Source organism: Pseudonaja textilis, chromosome 1 (genome assembly GCF_049901715.1).
Source record: "Pseudonaja textilis isolate UNSWEBS1 chromosome 1, rPseTex1.2, whole genome shotgun sequence".
Lineage (NCBI taxonomy): Eukaryota > Metazoa > Chordata > Lepidosauria > Squamata > Elapidae > Pseudonaja > Pseudonaja textilis.
Window position 1 is genome coordinate 246935838 of NC_141990.1, and position 13728 is coordinate 246949565.

The window sequence follows — 13728 nt, forward strand, 5'->3', positions numbered from 1 at the left end:
AATAATATTCCAGTGCATCTATTAATGTACCTGGCCCATCTCCCTTTTAGCCAATCTTTAACTTATTGCTGGTAGAATGATAAGACATTTTCTTCACCTACTTTAATATGGAAAACTTTCCAACAGGAAAAGGGGACTTGAGTATACAAAGAACTAATTAAACTGATGGCTTAAGAGACACAGTGACTTCGTTTGAAATAGCAGCCTCAGAATAAATTAAAACTATTGATCCCGAGTTACTTTACTTGTTGACAAAATGGAGTATAAGATTTTCTTCAATTCACATTCCAACTATTCTCAAGGAACCAAAACTATTTAGAACAGATTTGGTTCAGAGGAATGCAGTAAAAGGAGAAATGGGGAAATTTATTTCCTTTTCATATAATCATTGCTGTTTATTATCACTATGAATTGATCATGTGTTTTGAAATTTAGCATATTTACACTCCTAATTATAGTGAACAGAAAGAAATAATTGCTACTAATAATTTTTGATGAAGAGAAAAAAATTGAAAAAAAGCAACAATATGAATTTTTCTTACTCTAATTAAACTTAAAAATGAAAATATGCATAATAGTTGTGACATCAGCACATTTATATGTAAGCACTTTTCTGAGAACTAATTTCATAATTCAAGGGCAACTTTATAAAAATTAATTTCAAGGAGAAGGTCAGATGTTGATAGTTTTCTTTAATACTTTTGAAAGTTAAAGCTCACTGGGATGTACACAACACTAAAAGGATTATACGTTAAAGAGGCAAAAGTCTCGTGTTCTGGATACTTACACATTATGATTGTCATTGGGCCTAGATAGTAATTCTCAACTGTCTGACTGTTCCTTTTCATTCTTTATTGACAGTCAAACCCTTTCCAACAGTGTAAAATGTGATACATAATCCATGTTCATAAATCTGAGGATAGAGGTAACCCAGGCAATTATAGCCTGTTGCTTTTTTATCTCTGTTGAGAAAGTCTGACAACGTATCAATGATTTGAGATAGATTATAGTACAAGCATTTTGTCTGATAAGTACAGCCCTTGAAAATAATATCCTTACAGGTGTTTGATATTTTTCCCAGACAGTTACTTATTAAATTTAAATTTTAAAATTTATTTATCCCACCCTTATTATTTTTATAATGAGTCAAGGCACTGAACATATCCAGTACTCTTTCCTCCCATTTTCATAATCACAACCCTGTGAGATGAGTTGGGTTAAGAGTGACTGCCCCAAATTTTAAATCACAAACTAGTAAGCCAGTGTATATAATATGATAAATTTTTGTTTTGTAGCACAGTGTTTGTATTAATAGATTCTTTAACATTAAAGTTTTATTTCCTTACTCTTAGTTTTTCTAAAAAATTGTATATGAAGTATTAAGTGGGGATCAGAGACATCTTTTAAAATGGGGATTGTGTTGCAGTATGTCAATTAATTCATTTTTTTTAAAAAAAGAAGATAGATTAAATAAATAAAGCCTTATACACCCTGTGGCTTTAAGGGAGGGCTGATGGGCATCTTGGTAGCTGTAGTCACTAAATTATCTATTCTAGGATAGGATTAGACTATATTTTCCCAAAGCTATGGCTCATAGAATTTCCTGTAGAGTAAAATAGTAATCAAAGGATGTTAATTACTGATTACTGAATCAGATGGACCATTTCACTTATGACATAACCCTTTCCTCTACTGTGCCATGATAGAATACATTTAAGCACAAGATGGAAGGACTTATGCAGCCAAAGAAGTGATACTTAATATAATTATTTATACTATCTGTTACATCCTTGTTCCACACTCCTGGGAACCATAATATCATCTGAAGCTGGGTTAGAAGGATATGGTGTTGCTTTCTTATGTGGTTTTTTCCCCCAGGTAATATCCAGCATTGTATCTCTTGAAGCACAGCATGGTATTAGTGCTGGGTACCAACCTCAAATAAATACAAAGGAACAAGATTTCCTCCCCAGTGCACCACAAAATCAAACAGGATAAGATTAAAGCCAGTGGTGTGACTAAGAGGACACGGGGACTTTCAGCAGGAGTTATGCACATCATAATACTATCCCTCACTAATTCCAACTATAACCATCTTCCACACAGTTGTGTTGCCTCTGATAGCAACATAAAATGGAAAGGGCAAATACATGTGTTGCTTTAAGCCCCTCGTCCTTTTGTTGGGGATTAGTTCCCATTGTATAAGAACTGTGGGGTTTCTTGTCTCAATATTATTGCAGCTGGCTAACAGGTAATATCAAATTGAGCATTCTTTTCCCATAGTGTGTGTCTTTGATACCTCGAATATGCCTCTGTGAAATGATTGCTAGCTCTGAAAATAAAATGTAGCTTTCATACATGACTTTCAATGCAGTCAGAAGATCTTTGAATAGTGTGTCCATTGCCGCAGTTATAAACCTGTAATGTAGCTCAACGATTTTACTATTGTAAAGTCACCTGATTTGGCTGATTTTCCAGTCATATTTAAGTAGATACAGTTAATTCTCTGCATACTTTTAGGCTTTAATCTAGGAACAATCCCATGATTTGTAGAAGAATTTACTTTTGAGTAGCCAAATATAAAAATTATTATTTTTTTAGAATTATTTTACAGAAGTATGTAGAATTTAAACTGGTAAACATTAACAATGTGACATCAAACTGTTTTCACCATACAGTATATACAGTATAAAAATGCTTTGTTTAGGTTGTTGTGGGATGATACCTCATTGTAATAAATAAATATGTTAAATCTGATCTGTTGTTACCTTTACTGCTATCAAAGAAAAAAATTAACATCAGATTCTCTTATGGTATGCAGACTGATCCCCAGATGGTTCTCCTCATGTCAGTTACCATAGAAAATATCAGGAAAGGTACTGCCAGAAGAAATCACTGTCAAAATCCAATAGACACAGAACATTGGCCTCTTTCAAATATATGGCTCATCACAAAGGTATTCCAGAATTTTTTAAAAATAGTGCTCATAATTCAAAGGTTTGTTATACATGAGTGTCTGGAGGAGTGCAACTTCTATCTAATGCATCAGAATGTCACTGTGCAAATAATATAGGTTATGTTTTGTACTATTTGTATAGTGATGTTATTGTGGCTTGCACCAAATATCTATAGCGTTTTTTTAATTGTTTCAACAATTTGGTATTTCCTTCATCTTTTATAGAGTCGCTATTCAAATATATCTCAGTACAGAGAAGTGAATCAACTAGAAATCAGATTTTAAAATCTGAAAGAATGTATATGCGACTGTACATGTGAATTTTATAAAGAATTCTATATAAATTATTAATTATTAAGATTATAAAGTTACTAATTTATAAATCAATTTATTAAAATTATTATTATTTTAATAATTATTTTAATAATTATTAAAAAAAATAATTTATATAGAATTAGAACAGTGGTGGCTAACCTTGGGCTCCTGTGATGAAAAATTTAGTGTGCCATCACCCAGAAGGCAATGTGTGCGCCCCCCCCATGCCCCCTGCACATGTGCACATGATACCCCCTGCCACCCCCTGACCTGCACTGCGCATGCACAATGCTTCCCAGCTGATTTTTGGCCCGTTTGAGGCCTTTTTTGGCCTCCCAGAGGCTCAAGCAGCCTTTGGAGATATTTTCTGAAATACTGGAAATGACAAAACAGGCCCATTTTTCAGCCTCCAAGGGCTGCAGAGGCTTCCCTCAAGCCTCTGGGAGGCTGAAAAAGGCCTCAAACAGGCCGAAAATCATCTGGGAGACACACGCGTGCGCAGTGCAGGTAAATTTGGCTGGGGCTCGTGTACCCGCACAAATGGCTGTGTGTGCCACCTGTGGCATGCATGCCATAGGTTCGCCATCACAGAATTAGAAGAATTAAAACTAGTGATTTATAGAAATGTTAATATATGACATTAAATGATTTATGGTAATTCCTTGATTTAATATTCCTTGATTTAATATTTTAATAAAATAAATACTATTTTAATAAATACTATTTTAATAAATAGTTAAAAGGTAGTAGATTTTGATTGAACTCAAACTCATCACTAAATCCAAGCTAATCTTGTCTTTGCAATATCCTGCATAAGGATGCAGTTGTCATTGATTGTGGATTGGTTCCACTGACCTACTACTCACCTACTATTATAGACAGAATTTTAACAGAAATCTTAATTATAGTAATATAAAAATGGTTCCTTACAGAATACATCAGGTTAATGTAATGGTAAGATGAGTAATTGCTGGGTAAAATGATGAAATTGAATACCAGCATCATATGATATCATTGCAAAGTACTTAAGCATAATCCTGTGTATCATAGGAGAGAGAATGTACACCATAACAGAAAATTGAGCTATTAACAGGAGAAGATGTGACAGAAATGACAGCTTTTCTATATAAAGGGCAACACCTAAAATTCAGATAATCCACCTATATAATTTTAATAGCCCACTTGTTACACAAATGTTATAACCTGTGCTATATGCCAAAGTAGTTATTTTTACCTCAGGGCAAATCCTAATCATATTGGTGGAAGTTGCTGCCAAATCTAGAGTTTAGGGTTGCAGCCTTAATTCCTAAAAGGGAAAAAAAACCTCAATAAAATGATTGCACAGTTGTCTTACTGCAGAACTACTGCTGTTATTTATTTAAACAGATGTGGTTATGGATGTTTAACCAACATTCTTTTAGACTTGAGGTAAAACTTTAAATTGACTCAATGACTATAGATGTGTTGCAGTCTTTGCAGTTCACTGAACTTTTTTCCCTGTGCATACATATTTCAAGTAAACGCAGTAGTTATAAGTATGGCAAGTGACACGTTATGGACCCTAAATCACTGCACTGTGAAATATGCAGAGGGAAGAGACAAATGAAGATATCAAGGGTCTCTTCTATTTTGCACTGAACTGTAAAATGCCACCCTTGTCGTACAGAGGATCACTGATTCTGAGCAAGGCTCATTGACTGCTAAGTTGTGGATAGTGTTTCAGTTTTTCCAACTGTTAATATCCCGAGTTATCCAGGCATAATGACCTCTCTATTTGTAACACATTGTTGAATTTTCTGGTTCTTTTCACTTATTTATACCCCCTTTCCCCCATTCATTGAAAGGCTGGGAAGATTGTAAATCGAGCTATGGCACAAGGCAGTCTGTCTGTTGGTCATCCAATCAGAGCTATGATGCAGGATGGCAAACCTCTTGAGGGCTATAAGTTAACCCTGCAGAAAAGGTACTGATACAATATATTCTAAAGGTACAATTATTGAGATGAAATGAAATGTTATAAGATGATCTGCTTTCAGATGTTACAATTTAGTGGAAAATATATGCGATCTAAATTATATTTAAATAGCCTCTAAATTATATACCCTTATTAGATGTTAATTTCTTTAAACATTTTAACCATCTTTGAAAGTTCTTCCTGAAATAATTGGGAAATAGTTATAGATTTGCTTCCTTTCTGCACAAAACAGAATAAGAACTCAACATCTTAACAATGAATCTGAAATATGCATGGTATGGAACTAGGTATCTTAGTGAATAATCTAGAGTTCAGTCATAGATCATTTATATGCTTTTGTTTCATTTACACCTCAATTTCCTCCGGGGGGGGGGTTCAAGAGGGAGTAATAGTTTCTTTCTATTTTCACAATAAATTTGTATGATCAAGGTTAATGACTTGTTTAGTACCATCCAGGCAGCTTTATAATGTCTTGCCTTCTTATTTAGAATATAGTTCACTAATTGGAACACTACAACCAAGTCTGATATATTTTCTAAATAAAGTAAATTTAGGGCATATGATGTGAATTGTGCTATAAATAGAGTATCTTTGTGTTTAGAGATTTCTTAACTTTAGAAGCATTTTTTTTTTCAGAGACAAAAACAATATATGTCAGTACTGGGAATTTGAAAATGATGGTTCTATCCATTCTAAGGTGTGTATATATATTTAAATACCATATTAATATAAGCTACTTATTATTGCCTGGAATCCATTAATGTATCGATATATGGCATTGTTGAAAGTTTGTTTCATGAATAATAATTGAAATATTATATTTACTTTCGCAGTATTATGTTGGCTTCTAAGAATATCATAAAAGCATTTTATTAAAATATTCCTCATAATCTTTAAAGCTTGAAATTTTCACTTTATTGATAATGTTTGCAGTGATGGATTTTATTATGTTATTTTAATCTGCTTAAGGTATCTATTTAATTTTCAAAATCTGATTTTATTTAAAATTATGCAATTTGATATTTATTATTATTTTTATTCCTAATCAAATTATTTATAATTTTGTAAGCTTATGTAAGATACAAGAAAAAAAAGGAGGAATAGAAATCATGTGCAATATCCCCATTTCTTAACTCCAGCTGAAATCAGTTCTGGAGATTGCCTGAACCCTAAAGTGTCTGTGTCTGTGTGAGTACCTTAATGTATGTATTTATGTCAGGCATAGACCAAAGTATGGTACACAGTGCAACACAATGTATGAATAAAACATGTAATACTAAAATTATAGCTAATGGTTTTTGATCATGAAAGTGATCTATCAAATCCTATTTATACCCAGACTTTCCTTATAGTTACAAAATTTTGCAACTAACAGAAACAGCGATCTGGTTAACAAGGGGAGGGAATATTATTTCAGAGCACCATCTATGGTATAATGGAAAACTCAACAAAACATGCACTGCAGATTTGATTATACTCTCTGTGCAAGGACAAATGCAATCTTGAAAGGAGATCTCAACATGATCCACCCTTCAGAACTATTGACAGAGAAAGAATTATGGTTGGCAAATTTATTTGCTGTTCTGAAAGAGAAGAGAGGATATTATATGTGTAACTATGAATAGGACAAGTTCCATTCCAAAAAATTACTCTTATAGTGGACAGAAACTCTGTATAAGTATTGTGTTTGTGTGCTGGAAGCCAAAATGTAAAAAAAAAGAAGGCATCCCCCATAACATAAATAATTTCTGATTATAACTAATTGTCTTAACATAAAATGCTTTATGTAAAAAAATGATTGATTTTTGATCTACATATTCCAACCACTCTCTGCTAGACACATAACACTCAACACAAAGACACACCTAAGTACATATGCACAAATATCCATCTCCTTTTTCCTAATAGACAAAAAAAAGGGAAATATCAGGTTGGAGAGGTGGTGAGGAGAATGAATTATTTCACTGGAAAGAGAAAAGCAGGAACAAAATTGGGTGGAGTTGTGGCAAGGGGAAGAAAAAAAAGGGAACTTTGGTGTTATAAAAAAGTTGACCTTTACTGGACAAGCAGCCTTTTTTAAATCATAGGCTAATCTTGGATCCATGTTTTTCGGTGACAGTGTTGCAAATAAATGGCTCGCATATAAAGATTCTACAGGAGAAATTAAAACAGGCAAGATGGTGCTTATAACATCATGATCAAATATATCTATGTGAGGGGGCGGTCAGAGTTTGATCATGATGCTATAAGCACCATCTTGCCTGTTTTAACTTCTCTTGCACAACCTTTTAATCTAGGCATTTATTTGCTTTCATTTGCTTATCTATTCTTGTTAGTGAAGATGATTTCCCTAATTCACAGGAATTCCTAGTCAGTGATTATAAACCTACACTCTCTATTATAAACCATCCTGTATCTCAAAACTTTCCTGTGTATTGTATAACCTACACAAGAGATTTGGGTGACCCAAGGGGCTATTGTGGGATCATGCAATTGAAAACCTCTGAGCAGACTTTAGCACTTGGAAAGTGCTTTAATTGGTTTTATTTGTACTGAGTAATGTATCATGAAGTCATTGATTGTCCTCAGGGTTAGTGCTACTGATCTAGAGAACAGGCCCAGGAATTCTAAATTTTTAAATGTTCTAGTATTTTATTTATAGGTATTCACAGCAGGAGTAAGGGAGGCAATTGATGAAACATGCTTTGTGATACTGCTAATGCAGACCTTATCCCTTATGTACTGGCATGTGAGAGAAGTGTGAATGGGAGACTTCTAACCTGGAATGCAGAAGGGGTATAAATCTGAACGGAGACATTCTGATCTTGCCTAATGGTTTAATCAATACATGTATGGAAGTGAATGTGAAAATTTAATTATGAACAAAAGGGCTAAAATCTGTGTCAAACTGTCTGAATTCAAGTAATCCGTAGATGCATATGAAAGTAAGAATTCATAGCCTGGTGATAGTTACATGTTATGTTCCAATGAATAATAATATTGAAAGAACCTAACATGAATCTAAAAAAATTATGCATAAATAAATAAATAAATCTGTGACCAAAAAAAGAGAAGAAACCCAAATAACCAACTAAAAAACTAAATGACAACAGAAAAATCAGGAACATAAATTTAATTTAGAAGTGGTTTGTTGACAAATAGTGCTGCAATAAAATACAAAGGCAAGCAGAGTATCAGCTGCATGGGTGCACATCAGCTTTGAAAAGTAACAGGGAAGTGAAGGTCTGTTTGAAAGCTGAGTGTACCATAGGCAATTTAGAGTTCAATTGACAGTCAAACCATATAACACAAATGCAGCACAGGTTCATAAAAAGGGAACTGCAGTGACAAAAAAATACTATAGATGTGGTCCATGACAATCCAGGAGTCACTCTGTGGGTTGTTGTTGTTGTTTTGCTTTCCAAGGAATGGACAAACAACAAACCTGTAAACAATGCTTTATTTCACAATGCTTCCCCAACAATAGACTGTTACTCTCCACCCTTCTAGGACTTTTAAGGTGCTGTTGCCATGTAAATGTGCCTTTAATGCTCAGTCCTTGAATACTCACTTCAAGCAAAAGTCTGGAAAGTGGCATATAACCTTCACCTCCTTCCAAAATATCATACATTAGTTGGGTTGTGCTGTCTTAGTATGGTTCTTCTTCTTCTAGTTGCCACCAAGCTCTCAGCAAAACTCCAAGTAGGACTGGTAGGTTATATTGTTCACTGTAGCTTGTGGTCCTGGCAGTAGACTGATAGTCCTCTTGCCTGCTTGTAATAGACGCCAAATTCCAGACTTCATCTCCATTTCCCCATCTTCATGTATTTACATATTTCTTCCTATCCCTCCTCATTCTACTTCTGTAAGCTAGGAGTCTGGGTGGGATGAGGATGTCTCTGGATATGACCCCATCCTTGAAAATATCAGAGAATGGTTAATAATTTATTACTGGCAGTTGGAATGCTGGAATGGATGCTTGTGAGTAAAATAGCAAGTGGCTGAATTAATGTATGAAGGAAATGGGGTGGGAAGCATTTCTGCCTGGCTGCAGCTATTTTTCCCAATTGCAGATAGCAACTCCAACTTCATTCCCTCTCAATCACACACCAGAGAAGTTAGTCAGTCAGTGTGGATCAAAGAGCAGAGAGTCAAGGAGCAGAACAAGAAACAAAAACACAAGAACACAGCTCTGAGCTTAGTGAGCTGTTTCCAACAGAGAGCCATTGCTAGTGGCAGTTCTTAAATGATGCAGGTAAGGTTCAGCTAGGCACGGACATCTTTGATTCTCAAGAAGCTCGCCTAATTTGCCTCTGCTTGGCTCTCTGATACTTGGCCAATATGTCCAAGGTCTGGGATCCCACCCCTTGTCACTTGAATCCCGTCCTACCTGCTCCTGCTATTTGTTAAGACAGCCTGAGCTGGTTAATTGGGGTTGATAGTTCAGCCTCCTTAGTCCATAACATAAAGAAATGTATAATGTAAGTGAACAAAAGTCTGGCTATGATTCAACTTGATAGGACAAACTGCAGGTAAAACTCAAAGGAAAGAAATGATCAACAAAGGAACAAAACAAAGAAAATCATCTTTAAAGAAATAAAGTACCCAATTCAAAAGATTTTTTTCAGCATTTGCATCCTGGACAATAAGCATGGAAAAGGATAGTTTGCTGTCAAATAATACCAATAACAGTAACTATTCTGCTATGTTTATTTTATTTTATTTATTAGAATTTGTCAAACAAAAATAAAAGAATAAAAATACAATGACAGGGACAATAGGCAAGTTAATGCACTTATGCACCCCCCTCTACTAACCACTTAAGTATGATGTAAGGTCCAGGGAAGTCAATTTGTGACTGAAACTGCGAAAATTTGTAGCTGAAACAACTGAATCAGATAGAGCATTTCAGACTTTGACAATTCTATTACAGAAATCTTATTTTTTACAGTCAAGTTTAGAATGATTTACATTGAATTTAAAGCGGTTGTTAGTACACACATATTATTGCGATTAAAACAAAAAAACCCAACTCTATTACAGGCAAAACATTACTACGTATAATTCTGTTGTTAGTGCACATATTATTGCCATTAAAACAAAAAACAACTCTCACCTACAGGTAAAACATTATTACGTATAATGTTGTATGCAATACCTAGGTCTGACTGCAAGCGACGCAGTTCTAAGTTATCCAAACCGAGAATTTTGAGCCTAGTAGCATAGGGAATGTTACACAACAGGAGGAACTAAATAATTTTTATTAAAAAAAACTAGGCGTGTGTGTGTGTGTGTGTGTGTGTGTGTGTGTGATCAGCAGATGCATTAGAAGCTTTCTGTAATTCTGTTGAAATAATTGCAAAAACACTTTCCATGAGGATGATACTAATAAAGGAAGAAACAGGAAAAAAACTAAAAAAATTGTACTATATTAGAGGATTAGATACCTCACTGAGTACTGTAGTGTTTTCCTTTATCTAAAACAAACACCACATGAACTACAGTGGAGGAGTGAGGTGCATCATGGAAGTACAGCAATAATTTGGCCTCCTGTGGCAAACCATTGCAGACAGGAATGAAAAACCAAAGGAATTTAAGCTTGAGTTCACAAAATGCCAAAGAAATGGGAGAAGTCTAAGCTATAGCTGAAAGGAAAAGGAAAGACATTGTAATTCTTGCTGAAACAAAGCTAGATTTTTTAAAAATGTTTCCTGCCTCAGCAGACAGAGAAATTTTATAAGATGGTAATATTCATATATACACATGTACTAAAGGAAAGCACCTTTGCATAGGCATCACTTCACTTAAGAATATAAAAAAATAATCTTTCCTCTGAAGCTTGGAAACTCAGTTGAGTTGCAGAATAACAAAGCCTCCTTAACAAAAACTACCAAAAACAAAATAAAAATTAAACAAAACTTGATAGAAGAGCTGGGTGCCTATTGCTTTAAATAACTTAGTACTAATTCATAGTTCTGGAAACATTAATTTAGCGAATTGTTCTTTGTTAATTCTGTCACCAAGACCCAGCAATCAGTAATGTAAAAGGGAAGAGTTGAGCAAGACGTCTGTGTAATACAGGTAGTCCTTAACTTAGAACTGTCCATTTAGTGACCATTCAAGCACTGAAAAAAGGTGATTATGACCATTTTTCACACTTACAACTCTTGCAGCATCCCCATGGTCATGTAATCAAAATTCAGATACTTGTCAACTGATTCATGTTTATGAGTAATGTTTATGATGGTTGCAGTGTCCTGGGGTTGTATGATCACCACGTGTGACCTTCTGACAAGCAAAGTCAATGGGGAAGCCAGATTCACTTAACAAGGGTGGCAAGAAAGGTTGTAAAATGGGGCAAAACTCACTTAACAAATGTCTCACTTGGCCACATACGTTTGGGACTCAATTGTGGTCATAAGCTCATAGTGCTTTTTTTCTTTTTCAAACTCACATTCATATAGATAAACAGTATAAAGCCGGGGTGGGATTCAACCAGTTCACACCTATTCGCTAGAACCAGTTGTTAACATTCTAAGCAGTTCAGACAACCAGATGTTAGAAGAAATTACTGGCCTTATCCTGTAAGGAAGGCAGGAAGGAAACTTTCTGGTGTTGCTTACAGAAACTGCCTCTTCGTTAACCCTTATTACATTCTTGGCAGGACTGATCTTCCTGTTTCAGGAACATCTCTGGAATTTCCCCCCCCTCCTTTGCTGGTACTTTGCTTGTGTGGAGTGACCATTCAAAGTTACAATGGCACTGAAAAAAGTGACATGATCATTTTTCACACTTAAGACTATTGCAGCATCCCCACAGTCATCAGAGGCCAGGCGAGGAGATGCGTGCCTCGATGTGAGTGATATTGAGTTGGCCACACCCAGCCAATAACATGACCACCAAGCCATGTTCATCCAGTCACATGACCACCAAGCCACGCTCACCACCTAAACCCCTCCCACAGAACTGGTTGTTAAAATTTTTGAATCCCACTCCTGTATAAAGCCATTCATCTAGAATGCTATATATGTTAACATTCAAGAAAAAAATGATGAAAATAAAGTTGAAAATGTTAACAGTGTTGATAAATTGTAAGAACATAGATAAAGAGGATAATAGGAGAAATGCTAACTGTGGACATGTTTGCATATGGAGGCTTTCTTGCTTAATATGTATATGAAGACTGCATCTACACCTGATTGAAAGATTGCCCTCATCGTTCCTTCATACAAATAAAAAAATAGAAAGAGTGACTACAAGAACTGCCAACGATGATTTAATAATAAATGAATATGGATTGAATATGAAAATGAGCAATAAATACAAAAGAATTGTGTTTAGGTGGTTTAGTTATTTACACTGAATAAATAATAGTTTCATTGCAAAGTAAATATATGAAGGAAGAATGAACAGATGAATTAAAAGGAGGTGACCAGTAAATCATGGCTCAATGAAGCTGATGCTATCCCAAAAAGAGACTGATGACATGTTTAAAGAACAATGAACAAGATATGAATTGATGCAGAGACAGTGTAAATTGTGATGGTTTGCAATGATAAAAAATAAAAACATATATAACGAAAGGTGTTTAACCATATTTCCTTTTTTCTTATATCTTTAATTTCTTTTGCTTATAAGTTCTTTAAGAAATCTGATTCAGATATTAATGAAATATGCTGTCTCATGTAGGTTTAAACAGCCAGTGTTATTTTCTTAGGAGTTTTCTTGAAGGCTGGTAAATATCAAGCAGACCTCAAAGCTCTCACCCATTAGAGTTGTTCACATCTTACGGATGACACCTGGCTTCTGTGGAGAAGCTACTTCAATACAATAGTAGCACTTGAAATGGCTTCTTCCTGGATGCTGGCAATTGAGGTATCATCTCTTGACCAATGGATTTCAGGGAATCAGCTTCACTTGTCCCTGAATTTTTCTCATCTGAAAAAATATCTTCAAGTGCCAGCTTCAAGAGAAGTGGTGGTGTTTAACCTGATGCTAAATCATATCCAATGAATGCCAACATGTGGAGAGGATCCAAACTCTCATTTTGTTTTTTTTAGAGCTAGTGGGTTACAGTCAGTTACTGGTGTCTTATACCCAGTTGAGCCAACAGCAAAGAGCCACAAAGGTACATAGGATTTATATAGAATTTTTGATGAAGGGTGATTTGAACATATGTACATATTAATAGGACACCCCTATTTTATAACTTTTTAATAAGTAAAGAAACAAGATAAATAGAAAAAAGACATGTATGTATGTATGTATTTATGTATGTATGTATGTATGTATGCTTTCTGAGGTTCTCGCGGGTATTTGTATGTGGATCTTTGGTTGTTCGGGTTTTCTCCCGCGTAAGATTCGAAGTATCTAGGCAACGTTTCGATGAAGTCTCATTCATCATCTTCAGGCTGCTGTCTTCGGCTCTGTGCTTCTCTGAGAAGCAAGAGCCAAGACAGAAGCCTGAAGATGATGAATGAGA

General features: G+C 35.0%; 1 protein-coding gene across 1 annotated transcript in view; it reads left to right on the forward strand.

Moving 5' to 3' along the window:
* DCDC1 (doublecortin domain containing 1) overlaps nt 1–13728 on the forward strand; it is a 283783-nt gene that overhangs the window by 165783 nt on the left and 104272 nt on the right. Inside the window, exons 15-17 of the mRNA XM_087921221.1 lie at nt 2822–2956; nt 5116–5234; nt 5883–5943. Of these exons, the coding sequence (XP_087777347.1) occupies nt 2822–2956; nt 5116–5234; nt 5883–5943 (315 nt within the window). The remainder of the gene's footprint in view (nt 1–2821; nt 2957–5115; nt 5235–5882; nt 5944–13728) is intronic.